Raw genomic sequence first — 15,941 nt, 5'->3', positions numbered from 1 at the left:
AGTCAATGCCCTTGCACACGAGTGGCAGAAGACTCTCCTTTATGCCTTTACACCAGTAGCATTACTTCCGATGTGCCTGGGAAAAAAGCAGGTAGGAACGAGCCAGGGTGCTTTTAGTTGCCCCATACTGGCCCAGGAAAACATGGTTATCCACGCTGGTGCAGCTATTGCGCCACCAGCCTTGGAAATTGCCCACGCGCAGCGACCTGCTCAGCCAGGTGCAGGGGAGTGCAGATTGCGAGACCTGCTTCAATGCACTCTCAATATGGATACAAGTGGGTCATGTTCCAAACGTTAGGTTGGAACCACGACTTGCCCCATGACATGAGGTGTTTAGTTGAATCAGGCGTAATAGGTTAACCCATTGTGTAATGAATACATTTCTATTTCAGTGAACCAGGGTTATGATAATAACCTAACGTTATTACTTTTCATATGTAAATATCTGTTATACGTTTGATATTGCAATTGTGGTGCTATATTGTTCTATGTTTTCGAAGACTTTGATATTATCGATTATTGAAATACGTGGACGATATCGATATACAATTTTCAGATCGTTGCCAACCCCATATAAATATATATATATACAGTCACCTCTAAAATTATTGGCACCCTTGATAAAGATGAGCAAAAAAGGCTGTATAAAATAAATACAGGTAATGAGCTATATTTTATGCTCAAATATATGGGAAAACCATATTCTATTATTTTAATACAATTGCTCAGAGAAAAAGTTTTTTATTAACAAGTAATAACATTTTCTCAAAAAGATAGGTGTCAGAATTATTGGCACCCTGTGGCGGAGTGTCCCGCCCCTATATATATTTATTATTTGTATTGTTTGCGGCGCAGATAAAAGCGCTGTGTATTTGTGTCACAAAGACGGCCGGAGTGGGTGGCGTCAGACCAGAGCCAGGAAATAAACAACAGAGACTTGGGGTTTTGGTGAGGCTGAGCGCGTGATCGCGCTCAGCATTTAATAAACAGAACAGAAAATAAAAGGTTTGAACACAAAACACGGGACACGGCACTATACGCCAAAATAAAGAGACAAACAAAAACGGACTATACAGTGCACAGACAGACGAACAAAACACGGTGAGCAGATACTCTTATATTTACGCTTTTACAATTTACAATTACCTCCGTCTCCAATCCCGTTCTCCACTCACCGAACACCCAACCCTGAGTAAAAGAAACGTGCATCTACATATACTGTTGTGCTGGGATTCAATTACTAATTAATTATTCACTTGAATCCCAGCACGTGAATTAATTCTGTGCAACCCCGTGCTCACATATTACATTTAACCAGCACGTGAAGTGATTTGTGCTCTCCTCGTGCCTAAATACAAATCTACACTTTTTAAATGCACTTGAAACACAGACCCGTTTATATCCCGTGTACCAATGACTATACACCAACATTAACACACGCAACATACAACACATAACACACAAATGCACACAGGGGCGGGGCGCATTGCCACATATACCCCCCCTTGTGCGCAGCACACCTGGCCTCAATGGCCACCTCCCCCCTTAAAAATCCAGCAGTCCAGAACAAAGTCTCGGGCTGGGAAGGGAGGCTTCAGTGGGCCCATGGCTGGCCATGCTGTCAGCACCCCTGCCGGTAGTGGCACGGCTGACAGCCTGCTGGTCCACGCCTGCAGTGAAATTGCTGCGGGGGATGCTGGTCTCCTGACCTCTCCCCCGATCTCCGGCAGCGAAACTGCTGCAGTGGGAGCAGGCCTCCTGACCTCCCCCACCTTCTTTGTGGCCGGCAGCTCCCCTTGGTGGGGTTCCGGCCATAGTACTTCTTGCTGCGATGCGGAGCGGCTGGCAACCCCAGGCGATGCGGAGCGGCTGGCAACCCCAGGCGATGCGGAGCGGCAGGCAGCCCCAGGTGATGTGGAGCGACAGGCATCCTTGGGCGAAGCATGGCAGGCATCCTTGGGCGAAGCGTGGCAGGCATCCTTGGGCGAAGCGAGGCAGGCATCCTTGGGCGAAGCGAGGCAGGCATCCTTGGGCGAAGCGAGGCAGGCATCCTTGGGCGAAGCGAGGCAGGGAGTCAGGACAAGCTGGGGTGCGGGTGTTGGCCCTCTTCTCGACCTCTGCGGCTGGGCGGTTCTTCCCCGTGCTTCCCTCAGCAGCCTATGCAAGGGCTGCTGAGGACCGCCAGCATCTAATCCTGATCCTTCTGGTGAAGGGAGAGGCAGCTCCTGCTCCTCTCCCCCTGATGGTGATGGAGGCAGAGGCAGCTCCCGCTCCTCTCCTCATGATGGTGGGGAAAGTGATACCAGAAGGCATTCATCCTCTGCTGGTGGGGGAAGTGATACCAGCAGGTATTCATTCTCTGCTGGTGGACAGGGACCCAGCAGGCATTCACCCTCTGCTGGTGGACATGGCGGAGGCAGAGGCAGCTCCTGCTGCTCTGCTCCTGCCGGTGGAGGTGGCGGAGGCAGAGGCAGCTCCTGCTGCTCTGCTCCTGCCGGTGAAGGTGGGAGCAGCGTGTAGTCTCCTGGCAACGAAGGTGGGAGCAGCATGTAGTCTCCTGGCGATGGAGGTAGGAGCAGCGTGTAGTCTCCTGGCGACGGAGGTGGGAGCAGCGTGTAGTCTCCCCCTTTTCCAGGGGACTGATGCTGCTCTGCCTCTCTTGCAGGGGACTGGTGCGGCTCTGCCTTTCTTGCAGGGGACTGGTGCGGCTCTGCCTCAGAAGGGAAAACCAGCAGGCATTCGTCCTCTGCTGGTTGTGCTGGGGAAACCAGCAGGCATTCTTCCTCTGCTGGTTGTGCTGGGGAAACCAGCAGGCATTCTTCCTCTCCTGGTTGTGATGGGGAAACCAGCAGGCATTCTTCCTCTGCTGGTTGTGCTGGGGAAACCAGCAGGCATTCTTCCTCTGCTGGTTGTGATGGGGAAACCAGCAGGCATTCTTCCTCTGCTGGTTGTGCTGGGGAAACCAGCAGGCATTCTTGCTCTGCTGGTGAAGGTGGGAACAGCTGCCTCTCAGGCTTCGGGTTCCCGCGGTCCCTCCGTCTGGGCGCTGGACGCTCGCGTGCCCCCGTCTGGGCGCTAGTTCCTCCTCTTCATACTGGGTGGGGCATATGGCTAACGTGTGCCCATAAGCCCCACAGCCAGGGCATAACTCTGCCGCGAGGTTCTTTAAAAAAACCTCCCAGCCATCATCCCCGACCTCCTCCCTTTTGGGCTGTGGACGCCCCGACTCCTCCCTTTTGGGCTGTGGACGTTCGGGCTCCCCCCACTCAGGCGTAGGACGTTCGGGCTCCTCCCGCTTGGGCTGTGGACGCTCAGGCTCCTCCCGCTTGGGCTGTGGATGCTCAGGCTCCTCCCGCTCAGGTACTGGAGAGGGCAGCGACTGCTCCTCTCCCTCTTGCTCACTGGAAGGCATCCCTCCCATGTCTGCAGCTAGGTACCCCAGCACCACCATGGTGAGGTCACGAACGGATGCCGGGTTGTGCTGTTGCTCCCAGTCCTCCCATCGTTTCCCATCTCGCATCTGCAGCGCGTGAATAACCCAGGGGAGGTCACTGGCGAAGTTCCCCTTGGGGTGCACCAGCCAGTCCCATATTTCCCGGGACGGTGGGGAACCCGGTGGCAGTGGGGGTAGAGGGGTGGCTACTGCCCCGTTGTGGCTGTCCTCCTCCCAGCCCGGCATGCAGGATGAGGGCTGCAGCTGTTGTTGTTGTTGCTGCTGCTGCTTCTGCTGCTTCCTGCAGCTCTTTCTTTCCATCCTCGCTTTACTATATTTATTTATTTATTTTATTTTTTTTTGTAATCCAAAAAATGCGGTTCCTGCTCTGGCCTGAGTCCTGGAGGCGCTGTAGATCCCACGCAGGACACCACGTGTCACAAAGACGGCCGGAGTGGGTGGCGTCAGACCAGAGCCAGGAAATAAACAACAGAGACTTGGGGTTTTGGTGAGGCTGAGCGCGTAATCGCGCTCAGCATTTAATAAACAGAACAGAAAATAAAAGGTTTGAACACAAAACACGGGACACGGCACTATACGCCAAAATAAAGAGACAAACAAAAACGGACTATACAGTGCACAGACAGACGAACAAAACACGGTGAGCAGATACTCTTATATTTTCGCTTTTACAATTTACAATTACCTCCGTCTCCAATCCCGTTCTCCACTCACCGAACACCCAACCCTGAGTGAAAGAAACGTGCATCTATATATACTGTTGTGCTGGGATTCAATTACTAATTAATTATTCACTTGAATCCCAACACGTGAATTAATTCTGTGCAACCCCGTGCTCACATATTACATTTAACCAGCACGTGAAGTGATTTGTGCTCTCCTCGTGCCTAAATACAAATCTACACTTTTTAAATACACGTGAAACACAGACCCGTTTATATCCCGTGTGCCAATGACTATACACCAACATTAACACACGCAACATACAACACATAACACACAAATGCACACAGGGGCGGGGCGCATTGCCACAATTTGTTATTGTTTTTAGATTTTAAAAACCTTGTGAGACTGATGCGTGACTGATCAGCTACTGATTATTTAACTATCTGACAGTCACGCATCCTTACTAAACTTGTGTAGACTGTGGCCGAGGGGTAATAAAATAATTAACAGCTAGTTAACCCCTCGGCCAGAATATAAAAGCCTCCAGCTGTCCGCGCTAGAGGGGAGGGTGTACAGAGGAGAGTACGGGAGAGCGAGCAAGGAGTGCTTAAAACCATTAAAAACAACTTCTGGCGCTGGCTGGTGGAGCCTGGGATGAATGCTGAAGAGGCCTTCCCTGATGTTATCAACCTCCTGTGGGCCAGAGATTGAGAGCGATGGGAAATCTGGGAAAAGCAACACCGCTGCCATCTCCAGCATCAGAGGGAGAGGAGCCATCGCTGCCGTCTCCAACGCCAGAGCGAGAAGAGCCATTGCTGCCATCTCCAACGCCAGAGGGAGAGGAGCCCTCGCCATTGTTCCCAGTGCCAGAGGGAGAGGAGCCATTGCTGCCCTCTCCAGCGCTAGAGGGAGAGGTCCCAGCGCGGACACCTCCACCAGCAGAGGATGAATACCTGCTGGTTCTGCCTCCACCAACAGGTGGGAGGACTGCTTGCCCCTCCCACCTCCACCAGCAGAGGGTGAATACCTGCTGGTTCCACCTCCACTGCCATGGGAAGGACTGCTCCTGCCCTGCCTCGCTCCATCCAAGGATGCCTGCCTCGCACCTAATTTAAGAAGTTCAAAACCACTGGAACAGTGGTAAACTTGCCTGGTAGAGGACGCAAGTGTATCTTGCCCCCACACACAGTGAGGCAGATGGTTTGGGAGGCAAAGGGAAATCCAAGGGCCACATTTGGAGAATTACAGAACGTGGTTGCATCTCGGTCACCAAGTCTCCAAATCTACAATTAGACACCACCTCCATGCCAATAGGCTATTTGGAAGGGTTGCCAGAAAAAAGCCAAAGCGATATTGAACACCGCTGATCTAGAGTGTCTCTGAAGCATGGAATACAGTCTCCCTTGCTATGTCACAGTCCGATAATTCACAAATTTGGGTATTTCACAGTAAGACCATGTTGACAGTAATTTATAGTATACAGTATATGGGCCCTTCACTAATTCACTATCAAAATATCATGAATTTTTTATTTGCAAGTGAGATTGAAAAAACAGAAAGCATTGTATACAGTTTAGTTAACTTTCAGCCTGTACAGGTCTAGGAAAGATCACTCCACTCAAAACTGTAGAACACTGTACAATTATAACCAAACATTTTGCATCAGTTAGAAATTTAAGACCGAGACATAATTAATTAAAAATTAACATAATTTAGATATTTTTTATTTAACATCATGTTATTCAAATAAACTCCAAACTGATATCGCACGTGTCTACCGGAACCCTTAATAGTAGTACAGCGTTTTATGTTAGATTTCAAAATGGCACATTTTAATGTAACATTATTCAGCAGGTTTAATTTGACTTTATGAAGCAACATTTGTTAATTCTATAGGGTGATGCAAAACTTGTGTCCATAGTTGTAGTAGTATTGGAAAGATAAATCCACTCAAAACACCAGACCAATAAACTAATGAAATATGTACAGCATATCTCTGCCATTTTTTCATGACAATAAATTTCCTAACAGTGCTGTGTTTTTTTCTTTTTACTAGCTGCAGAGTTTGAGCCACAATGTCATCTTTACCTTGGATTCTCTGTTAAAAGGAGATCTGAAAGGAGTCAAAGGGGTATGTATCAAGAGCATTCCTGTTTTGTCTTGTGTGGGGTTGTGCTGTCAAAATATAGCCTATTCTATTTCGCTCAAGAATAGCATATGACTCGGAGCTGTTTACTCAGGGTTGTAAATAGGGGTGAAACAATTAATTGATTCATCGATTATTGATCACCTGTCCTTAAAATTTCCCGAGCTTCAATTATATATTGGTGAATCGATGCATCAAATTAGAACCCAGTTTGAAGTCTCCTGTTGCCGTTTGCATTAAAACCTGGAGTGTGTGAGAGTGCGCTTCTTTTTGTGCTAGTACAGTAGCTTAACGTGTTGCTAGGATACACACTTTAGGCTTCTACATTCATGTTGGACAAGCCAAATCAGAAGTAGGTCTATTGTATTCACGTTTTCTTGATTTAAAAATTAAGGCAATAGGTTTTTTTTTTATTTTATTTTTTTTTATTTAATTATATGGCAATATTATATAAAAAGAAGTTGAATTTAGTATGAAATGTTTTGCTTTGCTTTTGGACATAAAATGTTAACAGTAATGAATAACTTTAGTTCAGATAGAAATTACTTCTGTTAAATATAGTATTTTCTATTATTATTACAATGTTAACACTAGAACCTTCACGGTTATACTCATACCTAAAACCGCCACATTATGACGGTTACATTTTAAACATCAGTATTAAAATGAAAGACAAACTATGGGATACAACTCAAAAATTTTATTCAAGCATTTTATATCAAACATCAGCACAGCTGAAACACTGTATTTAAATGAACAATTAAACAGAAAAGGGTTTATTTTCTAACTTACCATGATAAAGCATTACTTTAAAAAATGAAAAACTATAATAAAATTAAAATTTCAAAACAAACTATTGTGTAAACAGGTATATGTACATACAAAACTGTAAAAACAAATGTATTTTGTTATATTTTAAACGAAAGTAACATGTTTTCTCTGTGTTTGTCTCTGTAGCACTGAATCCAGGTTGAGCTGCAGCAGCCTGCTGCTTTGAAGTTTTCTGATGGAAGAATGCTGCAGTTTATATTTTAATAATTATAACCATTTTTCATTGTTATTTTTAGGATATAAAGAAACCATTTGACAAAGCTTGGAAGGATTATGAGGCTAAGATGTAAGTTTTGTTATATTTGTATTAATACAAGTGTTTGTTTGTTTGTTTGTTTGTTTGTTTGTTTGTTTGTTTGTTTGTTGTTGTGTTTTTTTTAAATATCAATATTGCCCACAAAGTTATAAGTGCTCTTGAAATATACATTTACTTACAGTATAAGAAAGAGTTGGATGTAAAACCTGAGTCTGCCTATTAAGTCAGTTTTAGTCAAAGTCATATCAGTCAGACAAGTACAAGTATGGCCAGAAGTTTTGCATCATCCTATAGAATTAACTAATTTTGCTTCATAAAGTTGACTGAAATCTGCTGCGTAATGTTACGTTAACATATTGAATTACATACTACTTTGTAGTTTTCCATTTACTTGAAAAAATTGAAAAATGTGATATTTTGAAATCTAACATGAAATACTGTACTACTATCATGGCTGTCTGTAGACATTTGCAATATCATTTTGTAGTTTCTTTGATTACATGATGTTAAATAAAATATGTAAATTATGTTATAACAAACAAAAGGCTTGGACCCCAACAGGTTCATTATAGCGAGGGTGTACTGTATGTGTGTGTGTGTGTACATATATATATATATACTGTGTATGTATGTATGTATGTATGTGTGTGTGTGTGTGTGTGTGTGTATATATATATATATATATATATATATATATATATATATATATATATATATATATATATATATATACACACACATACACGCACTCTGCTGTGCAAAAGTCTTAAGACATGTTGCATTTTTCTACATTGATGGATGGACAGTGACACCTGTGTCTTCTGCCAGTTCTTTTGTCAATTCAACGCTTGTCTTTCTATTCCTTAAGGATACTATCTTTAAGTATTGCTCATCCTTGTTAGACAGCTTTTTGGGTCTTCCAGACATGGGTTTGTCAATTACAGATGATGTTTCTCTGTACTTGTTGATTATGCTTCGGATACCACACCTTGAAAATCAAGTGATGTGAGCTATTTCACTCAATGTTTTTCCTTTTTTATGCAAGTCAAGGTTGTTATAAATGTAGAAAACACTAGTGGAGGCTTTGAGTAAATTGTTGATGCTCATAATGCATCAGAGTAGAAAAATGCAACATGTCTAAGACATTTGCACAGCAGTGTGTGTATCTATCTATCTATCTATCTATCTATCTATCTATCTATCTATAGTCGACTCCGCATAATTGCATGTGCTCAGGACCGGTGTGAGGCCATGCACATAACCAGAGTATGCAAATAACATGAGTGAGGGAATACAATGACAATAGGTCTAATAGGTATAGGTATATAGGACTTGTTTTGATCAGATTCATGACTTTATTTTTCACTTACATGTTATTGTAAGTTAAATAATAGTTTAAATAATGAACAAGTTCAGAAAAATAGTCTAAGTTATTGTAATACAGTACAGTAAAACATAAACGTTAAAAGGTATATACAGTACCATAGATCCTGTGACTACAACGTAGCAAAACCAGTATTTTATGGAAGTATGCACAGTATTCTGCCGATTTGCTGATAAACAATTGATAAGAACCATTTGCCTCCATGAAGGCTTGTAGTGTGTGTGCGGAGGCTCATGTGTTTTACAGATTCACTTTGCCATTTTCTGTGCCTTTCTTGACTGATTTTCCCGCTGTCGTGCGTTGTTTAGTTTTTTTTATAAACACTTGAATATTGTTTGCATTATGCAGTTATCCAAATTAAAATGCAATGTACAATGGGCTTCGGACCGCGCAGCTTCATGCAATTAAGTGAATTAAGTGAAAAAACGGGACCAGCTGCATGCTATGCAGTTAAGTGATTTATGCAATTATCCAATATGCAAATAAGTGGAGTCGACTGCATGTGTGTGTGTGTCTGTGTGTCTATATATATATATATATATATATATATATATAGTTTTTAATTATGTCTGTCTTAAAATTCTAAGTGATGCAATACTATTGGCCATAGCTGTAGAGAGACAACAGTGTGTTTTTCTGAATATTTTGTAGTACAAAAATTGAAAAGGAAAAACGAGAGCATGCCAAACAGCATGGCATGATTCGAACAGAGATTACAGGAGCAGAAATAGCCGAAGAGATGGAGAAGGAAAGGCGACTTTTTCAGCTTCAGATGTGTGAGGTAAGAGATGTTTTTCTAACAGTATTTTATAATATTTAGAGAAATGTATGTCAGATAGGCAGGCAGGCAGGCAGGCAGGCAGGCAGGCAGGCAGGCAGGCAGGCAGGCATGCATGCATGCATGCATGCATACATACATAGATATGTTTTTCTTTGCTGTTTTTTTTTTTTGAAAATTTCAGGGTACAAAGGAACTGGCCCAGAATAGTGCCTTTCGCTGGTTTGGTGAAGAAAATATTCATACGTTCATGAATTTAAAATGTTGGGTTCTGAGCAGCTCTTCAAGTTAGATGTTTGATCACGGACAAAGAATTGGCCACAGAATATTATGTTTCGTGAGGGTCCAGTCATCTTTCGTCAGAAAAAAAATCTTTGTTTGTGAGGCAGCAATCTTTTTTTTTTTTTTTTCAGTTAAAAAAATTAAAATATAAATCGAGACTGCCTTAATCATATATCTCTAGTAAACTGTGGCATGTCTTTATATAACTGGGACTCCATAAAACATTTATCTTTACTTTTTGTGAGTCTGAAATGTGTTTATTTTGTCTCTCTTGTCACTTGTCTCACGGACAAACAATTCTTCTCATGAAAGAGATAGTACTCTGACAGAAAAATAATTCTTCTTACGTGAGCTAGTGTCGTGCTCATGAAACAAAAAATATTCTGACGAAAAAATAAATTTAAATTATTTTGTCGTGAGAGGGATCTTTTTTCGTGAGCTTCTGGCGAATTTGGACAGCCACCGCCAGTGCTGATAGTGCTTGCCTGGGCAGCAGTTAACTGGACCTTACTTAAGAAGTTCCGGTGACGCTCCCGCGAGATGGCTGCACTTCATATAACCTAGATCTGATACCTCCGCTATTCTGTTTATATCATATTTATTTTACAAAATGTTCCTGTTTTTGTTCGTTTCCCGTTGGTCTGATGGCGTCTCGTAAAAGTTCTACAGCTTCCCCCCCAAGCAACTCCCGAAGGGAAACGCTTAAAAAAATCTTCTCCTTCAGATGAGATTATGCCAGTGATTGAATGAGCCGTGGCTGCGCAGGCTGACACTTTCCGCAACTTGGTGAAGGACATGCTAGCCGAGGCTTTGGGGCCTGTTAGGGAGGCAGTGCAAGATAATGGTGTGCTCCTTCGTTCCATGAGAGCAGACCTCAATGCACACATGAAAGTAGTGGAGAAAGTTACTGCAAAGATGGACACCCTTAAAGGCGACATGAGGCAGGTGGAAAAGGATACAAACCACTGCTTGACTATGCTGCCTGTGTGGCTCTTCAGCGATCCCGATCGAGATAGACAGAGCACACTGTTTAGTGGCTCAACACATGGCTCTAACAAACTACGTACATAACATATTTATGTTACTTCACTATTTGGATCGCCATGCTATTCTGCAGGGAGCTCGGAAATTGCAACCTATACAAGTGGAGGGTCATCGCATCAGCTTCTTGCGGATTATTGCCTCGCTACAGCTGACAAAGGCCTTCAAAGAGGTCAGAGCTAAGCTTCGCCAGAGAAGAGTGGATGCTTTCCTAATCTACCCGGCAATATTTGGGCTAAACATCAATACAAGGCTCAGTGATCTGGAATTATATTGAACATGGGGATAGGAGGTCTCACAGTTAGATTTGGTGCTCTCTGTACTGCATTACTTCTGTCTTTTAAACAGTTTTGTTTACAGTTACATTAATGTTTGTTGCTTTGAGGAATAGGTGTTGTTTTCACATAGGTTATAGTGAAATTAATTAGTACTAGATGTTCAAATACTGTATGACAATGAAGAGAAAAAAACAAGCTATAACAGCATAAAAAATAAACATTAAAAGACAAATTTACTCATGCTTGGGTTAAATACATTTGCGAATACTGTTCAAATACTTTTAAAATTATATTTACCCCTATTTATCAAGGAAAGATCTTCAATTACACTTCTACCTATTACCATCTATTTGAACTCACTCACCTGTTCGTGATCTTCTCAACCTCTTCAGAACTCACCTTTAAAGGTTGAAAAGATCATGAACAGGCGAGTTTGAATGGATAGTACAGTAATTGGTTAAATGTATGATTAGGTCTCACTGATGAATACGGTGAAAACAACCTTTAAAGTATTTGAACAGTATTTTCAAATGCGTTTTAACCCAAGTCTGAGTACATTTGTTGTTTTATGTGTTTATTTTATACTGTTATTACAGCTTGTTTTTATCTCTTGATTGTAATATCACTGAATAATTTTTAGAGATTTATTAAAATTACTAAAATAGTCAAATGTATATTGAACTCGTAATATACCATCTCATCCTCCGTCACATTTATATCATTACCGCAACAGACTATTATTTTTAAAATAGAGGAAATGTTTTAAAAACTAATATGAAATTGGCAAGGAAAATGTATTATACAAATGTTTTCCCTTACATCAATATATGTGTATTTTAATATCCATAATTAAATAAGTAAGTAAAACAAAAGAAGACATCTGATTACGTGTCATATTACGGTAATGAGACAAATGTGTGGATATTTTTTATATTTATTTAAAAATACATGAATAATTGTTGATATGTTTAAGAAAATAACTTGTTATAAGTAATTTTATCACAAAATTACCATAGAAATATATAATTCTATGTTTTTCATGTAAAAATGAATTGGTTACGGTAATGAGATTTTGTTTTGCTTAATCACATAAAATGTAAAAAAAAAAATACAAAATTAAAGTATTTGAATTATAAAATGTACTTGCATAATATACTTGAGACTTTGTTCAAAGCATTTAACATAAATTGTTTGTGGAAAAAGTATTTTTCATTTTTGCACATGAAAAACACAAACAGACAAGATTTGGTGAGAATCACCCATTTAAAGCCAATAGACACATTTCAATGTCAAGTTATTATAAGTTAATAGTAGCTTCCAGTGATGGATGAAAGACAAAGGGAGTTTCAATCTTAATGAAACACAACATGGATATTTCAATCTTAATGAAACACAACATGGATTAATTCTGATCAAACAGGTAGACTGGTGCTCTGCTGTGCTACTGTGAATAGCGAAAAAATTGCTTTTGCATGAATCTACGTGCCTACAGTATATGACCCTGCATTTTTTCCATGGCTCACAAATGAATTGCTGTCTTTGGGAGAATATAAGTTAACAGTGGGTGCAGACATGAATGTGTGTGTTGACAATCAATTAGACATGTCCTAAGCGAGTATTATATTCAGTATAAGCTCTGTGTATCTTCATTAACGATTTGAATTTGACTGACTTATGGCGATTTTCAAAATCCGTCTGCCAAGGATTTTACATATTTCTCTCCATATCACAAAACATTCTCTAGGATCGATTTTATTCTTTCCTCTGCTAATATTTTATACTGTGCTGGTAACGTGGATGTACTGCCTAGAAACATCTCTGACCGTTGTGCGATTATGTCTGTATTTAATCTGGCTCCCAGCCAGGGCAAATCAAACAGGTGGGGAGTCAATACATCACTTCTTCAGAATCAGGATTTTCTGCCTCAGTTTAGATCAAAATTGACAGAATGTATTAATATTAAAGTGGGTGGGAGAGAGGGAGATTGTTGACTTGGATTCATTCGCTCTCTGTCACAGAGCTCGGTAAACAATCCAGCAATGAGTTGGGCTGCTATCAAGGGTGTTATACATGGTAATGCGATTTGGTTTTCATCCTATTTAAAAAAGTGGAAATTGCAATTGATATCTCAGCTGGAGTCTAGCTGTAGCAAATTAGAACACACTTTAAAGGCTACAGTAGTGCTGTTGACGGCCAGAATGGGCTGAATTGAATAATTTGTTAAAACAGAGGGTTGAATTTCTCATGCACTCTGCCAAGCACAAATACTATACAGACAGTAGTAGACCATCTCGCCGCATTGCTTTAAAGTTGAAATGCCAGGAGGGTAGATTTACCATTACAAAAATCAATTCTCCAACAGGGGGGGCTGGTTTCTGATCCCAAAGTAGTTAATGGGCAGCAGTGTGGAGTAGCGGTTAGGGCTCTGGACTCTTGACCAGAGGGTCGTGGGTTCAATCCCTGGGGGGACACTGCTGCTGTACCCTTGAGCAAGGTACTTTACCTAGATTGCTCCAGTAAAAACCCAACTGTATAAATGGGGAATTGTATGTAAAAATAATGTGATATTGTAAGTCGCCCTGGATAAGGGCGTCTGCTAAGAAATAAATAATAATAATAATAATAATAATGAAACCTTTCAATCTTTTTTTTCTAATTTATACTTGTGACAGAGAGTGAATGAATCACTTTAGGATGATGACTTTGGGCATTGTAACTCCGTCCCCTTCCTGGCTGGCTGGCTGGCTTCCGACTGACCTTGGAATGAACTGCCAGACCAACCAGTAGGAGGCATTCTGTTCCTGTTAAACAGCTCAGAGGGAGTCGGTATGCAGTGCGACCGAGAGGGTGAGGTTACTGGGCCATCCAGGGCAGATGTTACTCCGGCCCCTATCAATATACCGGACATGTGGGACTCAAGCGCGGACCTAGTGTGGGGCCAGAAAAACGACCCCACACTGGTGCACGCTTGGGGACAGGTTCGGTCTGTTGAAGGTAAGGATGTTGAAAGCTCTGGGGCGCAAGTATATCCGCACTTCATAATTACCGTATAGGGTAAACCCTGCCACATGCACAGGACAGCCTGTAACGCAGTTAATGGTTCCCCCCATCTTGTCAGCCCAAGGTCATGAGGCTGGCGCATGATATCCCTTTTGCAGGGCACCTCGGAGCTGATAAAACAAGGGACCGCGTATTGGCTCGATTTTATTGGGTAGGGCTTCATTTTCACTCCCTTTGAGCGTTGCAATGGACATAATGGGCCCTTTGCTACCTTCTGATATATTAGTGGTGGTAGATTACGCAACGCGATACACATAAGTAGTTTCATTTGAGGTCCACTAGTGCAGCTGCATTAGCCAAGGAATTAGTGCAGATTATGTAGAGTAGGGATTCCCAAAGAGATACTGACTGATCATGGAACTAACTTTCTGTCTCAAATGTCTCAGTCTTGTCCCAGCAGATCGACGAAGTAGAACACCCCATCCTCTATATAAGTAAAAAGATGCTCCCTCGGGAGCGTAACTACTCTGTCATAGAGAAGGAATGTCTGGCCATTAAATGGGCCACTCAGACCTTACGCTACTACCTATTGGAACATTCATTCAATCTGGTCATTGACCACGCCTCACTCAGATGGTTAAGCACGATGAAGGATAGTAACGCCCAGTTAATTCGGTGGTATCTGGCGCTGCAACCCTTCATGTATTTTATGACACACTGTGCAGGGAAAGATCATCAAAATGCAGATTACTTTTCCCGGGAGGGGGTGTCATGGGGAAAGTAGATTCAGTTGAGTGTTCCTTCAGTTCCACTGAGTGGTGGGATATGTGACAGAGAGCGAATGAATCCGAGTCAACAATCTCCCTCCCGATCTGTGAGGGCGCTGTTTAACAGGAACAGAGTGCATCGTACTGGTTGGTCTGGCAGTTCATTCCAGGGTCAGTCGGTAGCCAGCCAGCCAGGAACTACAGGCCAGCAACGAGCCCGGACTACACTGCACCAGTTGACACTGTAAAATACTTTGCACCTCACCTGCACTCAGAGCACCAACTATCAGAAGTGGCCGTGTATATGTTGTGTGTTTGTTTGTGTATTATTATTTCAGGACTGTACCCCGCGGTTTGACTGCTGACAATACCCATTGTTGGGTAGAGTCAACATTTATTATTTCACGGTCTCAATAGCGTCCTATTTTCCTGATAACATCCGTCAGTTACTACATGTGATCTCCAATAGTGATAAATTAGATTCTCACAGTGGAATATTGTTTGTGGACAGAGAAAAAGCCTTGATCGTGTGGAATGGCAATATATGTGGTCTGTTTAGAAAAAAATTGACCAGGGAGACACAGACCCTGCGTACCAAAATAATACCACCACTTTCTTTTCAAGTAAATCCTCTATCAGAAAGACAAACTGTTCCTCTTGTTTTACCAATATAATCCTGAACAAACTATTAATTGTTGCTTTGTATATTTGTGTTATTGTTTTAGTTCAAAGGTTGGCCATTCCTTTGCATTCAAACACTAACACAATACAAATAACTCATCAGTTAACATGGGTCTCTTTCCCTTATCAAACCCTCTTATGATCGAGGCAAGACAATAAGTATTCATCCTGGTTCTTAGTACATAGTTTTACTAAGATGTTACTTTATCTCCACGCTTAAGCAAAATCAGAATTACTCAAACAATCATTAATAAGCAACTTCTTAATTACATTTTAATGTGACCTTTTAATTTTATTTTTACAACATGTATTCCTCAAAGTTGATATAGAATCTTTACCATTACAGTTTTCTTTTGTTTTTTGTTTTTTTGTGGGCT

General features: G+C 41.8%; 1 protein-coding gene across 2 annotated transcripts in view; it reads left to right on the top strand.

Moving 5' to 3' along the window:
- The window catches only part of LOC117435781 (arf-GAP with SH3 domain, ANK repeat and PH domain-containing protein 1-like), a 208,580-nt gene that overhangs the window by 76,997 nt on the left and 115,642 nt on the right, over positions 1-15,941 (top strand). For both annotated transcript variants that reach the window (XM_059013767.1, XM_034059202.3), the window contains exons 6-8: positions 6,177-6,251; positions 7,334-7,383; positions 9,389-9,518. In XM_059013767.1, coding sequence (XP_058869750.1) covers positions 6,177-6,251; positions 7,334-7,383; positions 9,389-9,518 — 255 coding nt within the window. The remainder of the gene's footprint in view (positions 1-6,176; positions 6,252-7,333; positions 7,384-9,388; positions 9,519-15,941) is intronic.

This window comes from Acipenser ruthenus, chromosome 3 (assembly GCF_902713425.1).
Source record: "Acipenser ruthenus chromosome 3, fAciRut3.2 maternal haplotype, whole genome shotgun sequence".
Taxonomy (NCBI): Eukaryota; Metazoa; Chordata; class Actinopteri; order Acipenseriformes; family Acipenseridae; genus Acipenser; species Acipenser ruthenus.
Note: the sequence above shows the minus strand (reverse complement) of the source record. Positions and strands in the feature narration are given on the sequence as shown.